We start from the raw sequence: 7,339 nt of genomic DNA on the forward strand, positions 1-7,339 counted from the left end.
AATTCAAAGAGTGAGACATAAACAAGCTAGCTAATTAATAATCACTGTCCGCATCATCCTTCCATTAATGTGTTCAACCAAGAAAAATTCAATAAAGAAAAAGAGAGAAACGCCAATGCAGCTGCAAGTCAGCCACTGTACTGAAACAACCATTTCAATTTCTCAGCTTTCCTTTTTTCAGAACATGGGAAAAAACCAGACACAATCAAACAAATACGGAGTACTTATTATTGTCATATTCTTCTCTCTCTCCTCTGCTCTTTATTTATGAGACTGGAAAAACCATTTCAGATTTTTTAAAGGAATTAGGACAAAACACAAGATATGATAGTACATCATACTTTGATTATTCTGAAGACTATCAAACCGGCCATTTAATACAAGAATTTCCAAAGCTAACCCACCTGCATTAATGAATTTTCTGAACGGTATACAAGATTCCGAAGACTATCAAACCATTTAATACAAGAATTTCCAAACACAAGTTCATTCGGTAATACGAGAACTAATTGATGCTACTTAGATATAACTCTTCTTAAGTCTTTTTAATACCAAAACTCCGACAACTATCAAGTCCTCGTTGTACAAGTTCGATCCTCCTATGACGAGTAATATACTTAGAAGTATACTTAATTATATATTGCAATTTTTTCTTTTGCCAAAACTAACCTACCTGCATTGACGATGATGAATATTAATCCGTATGACTGTATGAGGTGGGAAAACACCGATTATCAAACCGTCTAATACAAGAATTTGGATACAAGTTTGATAACAGTCGTGCTATGGAGATTCTAGGTAGTTTATGTACATGAAATTACATACTAGTAGTAACATAATCTCAGAAAATGTTGATATATCCTAAAAAGGAGATTAATAAAAGGGAACTAATTTAACTAAGATGAAGGAGAAGGAAGCATGAGATTTAGTCCAAGATCATGCTTATCTAACACCATACGAGCCTTGTAATTATTCTCAACCGTCTGATCTGGATGTAATCGCTTCTTAGATTGAATCGGAACTCCAAATAACTTGGTGTTACAGCTTGTGCTACTACTCTCATTATCTTCCAAAACCCTCAAATTACTCCTCTTGGCAGCATAAGATTGACTGAAATTCCCCACATTGTAATTACTATTAGTATTAATACCTTTTTTGATAAATTGATTGAAGTTATTTGGATGCGCGGAAAAACTCGTAGTAGTAGCAGCAGCAGCAACAGCAGCTGATGAGAGTAGCAATGAGGACGCAGATGGGTATCCAGAGTTGGTAGGAGCAACAGCAGGCTTAACATGATTCTGAACAAAGTAGATAATGTCATTGTAGAGTTTCCTCATGTGAGTGAGCTCCGAGATAAGTATTGTATTTGACTTTCGGAGACGCTCGTTCTCTTCGGAGAGAGAAGTGAGGGCGTCGGCGTAGGACTTTGAGGCTGACGGTGAAGATAATGAAGGCGGAGATCCGGAAGAAGAGTCGAAGTCACGGTGGTCGTCATCGGCTGAGTTTGGTGGCGAAAGGCTTACAGATGGGAAGTAGTTAGGTAAGTAGGAGGTGGCTGAAGGGTGGCCGAAGTTTAAATGAGTTGGTAATTGATGTTGTTGACCTGTTTTCCTCCTATGGATCTCGCATAATAAATGCTTCTCCCCTCGCTTGAAGAACTCGTTCGCGAACTCCCATCTGTCCGGTACAATCTTCCTAAAACCCTTTGACACAAATAAAATAAAAATAAAAAGTAATTATTAGTACATTGATTTGGAAACGTGATTTATACACAGAGAGAGATGGATAGATATATATTATATTTATACATATGTATTGAGTTGGCGGACAAAGCTAGAGAAATTGTTGTGCTTGAAGTAGTTAGGGAGGAGGTCACGGGCGAACTCCGGGGGACGCCAGACGATAAATGTGGTGTCATCTTCGCCCCAAGAAACGATGTGATCGGTTGCAGGATCATCGACCAAATGGTACGTTTTGGTGAGGAATGGAGCGGGGACTGATTTTCCGTTGTCTAATGACAGAAGTAGACCTTCACAATTATCCACCATTACTGCCATTTTGTTGATGAACCACTATTGAAAGAAAGAAAGTGAAAATTTTGGGTTGATGGAAGACAAAGAAGTAGCCAAGTCTAAAAAAAAGGAGAGATAGCTTTGTGACTAAAAAAAGGAGGTTTTAGAGGGTATCTTTCTACTCTTGTTTTTTTTAATGTATTTTGTTTTTGAAATAGGCAGATTTTGGGTTATTGAGAAAGAGAGAGAAAGAATAAGTGTCTGGTAGTATGTCTGTCGTCTGGGACTGTGCGAAAATAAAGGGCCTTTCAAGACAAACCCGTGACTTTGTTCCTGCAACGCAATACACATACACCACTTAATCACTCTCTCTATACTCCCGATTTTGATACGGTGCACACCACTCACTGCACCATGGCATACCCACTAATTAAAAATGAAGGTAACCGGAGTAGGTAGGAGTAACCAACTTGCCACAAACTAATTACTAATAATATGCATTTGTGCATGCATGGTTATACATACAACTGAATGAAGAAATGACTGATGAGTTTTTCCGTCTTGGCCGGAATGACCACCTAACTTTCCAGGTTTGCTTTCGGCAATGATTATTGTGCGCAGTAACATCGACGCTATTTTTTAGGGAATATATATTGTGTGTTAAATTTGGGAAGATGAATATAGCTATGGCATTTGCATGTGTAGCTAGCTAGCTAGGCGGGCACAGTGACACAAGCCACAGTAACACAATACTGTTTTTCGTCGGTATTGTGCTTTCTTTGGGAAAGCTAAACAAAAATTATTACTCGGTATTTGATCAACTGTCCTTCTTTTGTTGCACTCAACTCAAGTGAATTTTCAAGGTTATTTCAGAGTTACAAAGAGGAAGAAGAAGAAGATGGAAGCCCTGCAATTCTATGATACAAAAAAGTTGAAAGGTGATGGAGTATACACTTTACAGATGGCACTGCATCAAGAAAAAAATAAAATAAACGTACAGTTTGTGGCCTAAGAGCACTCCCATTAATGAGTAAAAAAAAAAATCTCACCACTCTTTCTCTACCATTTTCTTACTCCTCCACATCATTTTTCTCACAAGATTTTTTTTTCACAAATTTGCTTCCCATTCATGAGGAAAAAAAAATTTCCTCACCACTCTATCTTCTACTATTCACTATACCCCACCACATTTTATTTCTCCAATATACTTCATCTATTATGTATTTATTTTAATGTTCATTCATTTATGTTAATTATTTAAATATTTATTAACACTTAATTAATTTTTTTTTGGTAATTAAAATTAATGAAAATTTTATAGATTTTGGTAATAATAAATTTTTGGTAATAATTTTTTTTTGGTAATTAAAATTAATGAAAATTTTGGTAATAATAATTTTTATACTCAACGTAATGATGTACTTTTTACCTTTTATGTCCAATAAATAGATATAATAGAAAATAATTAATTAATGTAGATAATATATCGAAACACAACTTAAATTGCATTACATTACTTGAATAAGTTGAGCACTACAACATTTAGAACATATTACATGGATGGACTAAAAAACTTCATAAAGCCGAAGTATAATATGTTAAAAAACATCTAAAACCATATTAAAATACGTTAAAAACATCATACAACCAAATTAAAAAAACGTTGAACATATCATAAAACCAAATTAAAAAACATTTAAGAATCTAAAGAGGCATTAAAATGATAAATCTTCTTCGGCATATGAGTTTAATTATTATTATTATTTGATCCATATTTTTCCCAAATGTGCTCGATCAAATCATGTTTTAGAGCGTCATGAATTCGGCTGTCACGCAAAGTTGATCTTCTCCCCAAGTACGCGTTAATGTTGACAGGTTGTCCGCTTTGAAACTCGAAAGGTTCATCGTTATTCACCGTTGCACTTGTACTCGAAAGGTCATCTTCATAGTACTTTCTTAACACCTCAGCTCGGACGTAGTTGTCTCGTTCATCCTCAACTATCATGTTGTGCATGATGATACAAGCCTTCATTATGTCGCCTAATGTATCTTCATCATAAGCAAGAGACGGTTGCCGTATGATGGCAAATCTTGCTTGCAGAACTCCGAAAGCACGTTCAACATCTTTCCGAGCATGTGCTTGTTTATCAGCAAAAAGTTTGTGCTTTTTAAGTTGAGGAAGGGTAAATCCTTGGATGAATGTAGCCCAATTTGGATAAATACCATCTGTAAGGTAGTACCCAAGGTTGTATTCATGCCCATTCACTCTAAAATTTATAGGAGGTGCCTTACCCTGCAAAACATCATCAAACACAGGAGAACGATAAAGAACATTAAGGTCATTACATGAACCAGGAATGCCAAAAAATGCATGCCAAATCCATAGATCTTGATCCGCAACAGCCTCCAAAATGAGGCTAGCTTTCCCACTTCGTCCGGCGTATTGACCTTTCCATGCATTAGGGCAATTCTTCCACTCCCAGTGCATGCAATCAATACTACCGATCATGCCAGGAAATCCACGCATTTCATTTTGATAAAGGATCCTTCTTAAGTCTTCAGATGAAGGACTTCTTAGGTAATCCTCTTCAAAATGCTTGATCACACCCTGAGTGAATAATAATAATGACTTTTTTGTAGTTGTTTCACCTATTCGTAGATATTCATCAACTGCATCGGGAGCAACACCATATGCTAACATTCTGATAGCTGCAGTGCATTTTTGCAATCCTGATAACCCTAGTCTTCCGGCAGCATCTCGTCTCTGTTGGAACCATACTTCGTTTTCAACCACTTTGTTCATGATACGACAGAACAAAGGTCTTTTCATTCGAAACCTCCGACGAAATTGTTTTTCTGAGTATACGGGATTAACTGCAAAGTAATCGTTGAACAAGCGATTATGCCCTTCTTCACGTTGTCTATTAGCTCGAACGAGAATGTCAGTATTTGGAGGTCTAGGACCTCGTGGAAAGGATGTGTTTAGTAAATGATTAGTGACGAATTCGTCAACCATTTCATCAGTATTTTGGTATTGATCTTCATCAGAAGATTCAGAGCTAGAACTTTTTTGAAACAACATATTTTTATTTTTTGTAAGTTATTGATTTAAAGAAAAATGTTTGGGTTTCTGACTATCAAGTAGATGTGCTTATATACAAAATTTGGGATAAGATTTTCTTGGTTTATTTGGATAAGATTTTCTTGGTTTATTTGGATAAGATTTTCTTGGTTTAATTTTTGGATAAGATTTTATTGGATTTCTTGATAAGATTTTTTTAGATTTCCTGATAATATTTTCTTGATAAGATTCTCTTGATAAGATTCTTTTAGATTTCCTGATATTATTGTCATTTTTTGTAGTGTGACTACTCCATGATATTATTGACTGGCATGACAGAAAATGTAAAAAGTAAATATTGATTGGCTTAACAAATTTTAATAAAGACATAAACCTAAGTAATACAAGCTAGAGTTCTAATACAACACATATTAATAAACATTGCTACGTGAAATCTAAACACACAACATAAATAAAGCGATTAAATCCTTAATACTTAGAAGCTAATTGTTATCACCAACGAGCTCTTGAAACAATTTATCCTTGTATTGTTCTTCATTAGGAGTTAGCGTCCCCTTCATCATTAATGTCTGTAACGTGAGATGTTTCATCTTGACTCTTTCCATTTGTAGTTTCTCTTCTTCCACAGCCACATGCCTCTCCTCAATTTCCATTTCTTTTTGCCTTGTGTCTCTTCTATTTGCTTCCCTTGACACATCAAAATCAAATTTTCGTTGTCGTAATTGGTGGTCATTGATTCTCATTTCATTGTTAGCCTTGAGCTGTTCGCTGAAACTCGAAGTTTCCTCTTCTGATGCTAACCCTTTTCCTTTTCGTTTGGCCTTAGTTTTCTTCACACCATCTGGTCGTTGAATGCCTCCAGATACATAGCTACCACCACTTTCTATGATGGTGTCACCATTAGCATCAACTCTAGTTCTCTTGCCACTGCCACCAATATCTTCGGGATCACTTTCGGTGTCGTGTATATCTCTATCTTTCTTGGACATACCCCACCTCAATTTTTTTCTCCACTTCGGGTACGCAGTGACCATCCTCCAACCATGCTCACATAAGAAGTTTCTAGGTTTAGGTTTTACAGAGTCGCGGAATAACTTGTGGGCGGTACTATTTTCGTCCACAACATTACTCCCACTACCCATTAACCTACGAGCTTCTTCTACGCAACCACTCCAGAGAATAATGTCGGTAGCCATCCTTCTCCAACGGCTCTCTAACATTTTAAGGCTTCTTGGAGGAAGTTCATAAGGCCTTTGTACCTGAATCGCGTCATACGTTGACGAAACCTTCTTCCAAAGCTCGCATGCTTTCTGGTCGGTTCCAACAAGTATGTCAGTGCAATGTAACATGTAGGAAGAAATCAGCGCTTCATCCTCTTTAACAGACCAACTTCGAGAAGATGATGAAACTGCAACTTGTTGATTTGGATTTGTTGCCAACGGATGCGTCATGATCGGTTCTTGGGTCTCAGGAACATTTTCCTCTTCCTCATCTTCACCATCAACCTGCTGATAATTTTGAGAGGTAGAATTTCCTCCAATTCCTTGCAAATATGAACTAAATTGAGGATCATTGATGTTAGTAACATCAAAATCATCAACAATTTGAGCATTTTGAGAATAATAATTACGATCCATTTTAGTACTAAATAATACGCAAAATAATAATAATAATAAAAATAAATACTTACCCAATAATAATAATAATAATAATAATAATAATAATAATAATAATAATAACAATAATAATATTAATAACAATAACAACAATAATAATAATAACAATATTGACTAAAAAAACAACAATAACAACAACAACAACAACACCAACAATAATAATAATAATAATAATAATAATAATAATAATAATAATAATAATATGAAAGGTCGTAATTTTTTTTTCTGGTAAACTATTTTTTTTTTCAATAATAATAATAATAATAACTTTAAAGGAAAATGATTTTAATGAATTTAGAGAGAAATAAGTGATTTTTGAAAGTGTGTAGAAATATAGCAAATTTGGTCTCTATTTATATAGAAAAAAAATTTATGGCCGTTGGTGATTTTTTTTTTTTTTTTTATAAATTATTTTTGGCTAAAATAGCCGTTACAAAATATAATCGTTACAAATAACAGTTCTTTTTTTCTATTGGCTAACAGTGACACGTGGCAGCGTGTGATTCGCAGCCACCACGCGCACAGTCAGCGTGAACAGTAAATTAATATTTTTTTTTTTTTTTTTTTAA

At 35.1% G+C, this 7,339-nt stretch overlaps 3 protein-coding genes across 3 annotated transcripts; all 3 read right to left on the reverse strand.

Annotated features, from left to right (window-relative positions):
• Positions 1-712: 712 nt before the first annotated feature.
• LOC110778060 (heat stress transcription factor B-4) lies at positions 713-2,812 on the reverse strand. Its single transcript, XM_021982620.2, has 2 exons — positions 1,809-2,812; positions 713-1,703 (listed from the first exon to the last, which is right to left on the reverse strand). The coding sequence occupies exons 1-2, from the start codon at positions 2,055-2,057 to the stop codon at positions 897-899; spliced, it is 1,056 nt and encodes a 351-aa protein (XP_021838312.1). The 5' UTR covers positions 2,058-2,812; the 3' UTR covers positions 713-896.
• Positions 2,813-3,608: 796 nt separating this feature from the next.
• On the reverse strand, positions 3,609-5,113 carry LOC110780791 (protein ALP1-like). Its single transcript, XM_021985101.2, has one exon. The coding sequence runs from the start codon at positions 5,092-5,094 to the stop codon at positions 3,760-3,762; it is 1,335 nt and encodes a 444-aa protein (XP_021840793.2). The 5' UTR covers positions 5,095-5,113; the 3' UTR covers positions 3,609-3,759.
• Positions 5,114-5,576: 463 nt separating this feature from the next.
• Positions 5,577-6,731, reverse strand: LOC110780792 (glutathione S-transferase T3-like). Its single transcript, XM_021985102.1, has one exon. The coding sequence runs from the start codon at positions 6,729-6,731 to the stop codon at positions 5,577-5,579; it is 1,155 nt and encodes a 384-aa protein (XP_021840794.1).
• Positions 6,732-7,339: the final 608 nt, after the last annotated feature.

Source organism: Spinacia oleracea, chromosome 6 (assembly GCF_020520425.1).
Source record: "Spinacia oleracea cultivar Varoflay chromosome 6, BTI_SOV_V1, whole genome shotgun sequence".
Taxonomy (NCBI): domain Eukaryota; kingdom Viridiplantae; phylum Streptophyta; class Magnoliopsida; order Caryophyllales; family Amaranthaceae; genus Spinacia; species Spinacia oleracea.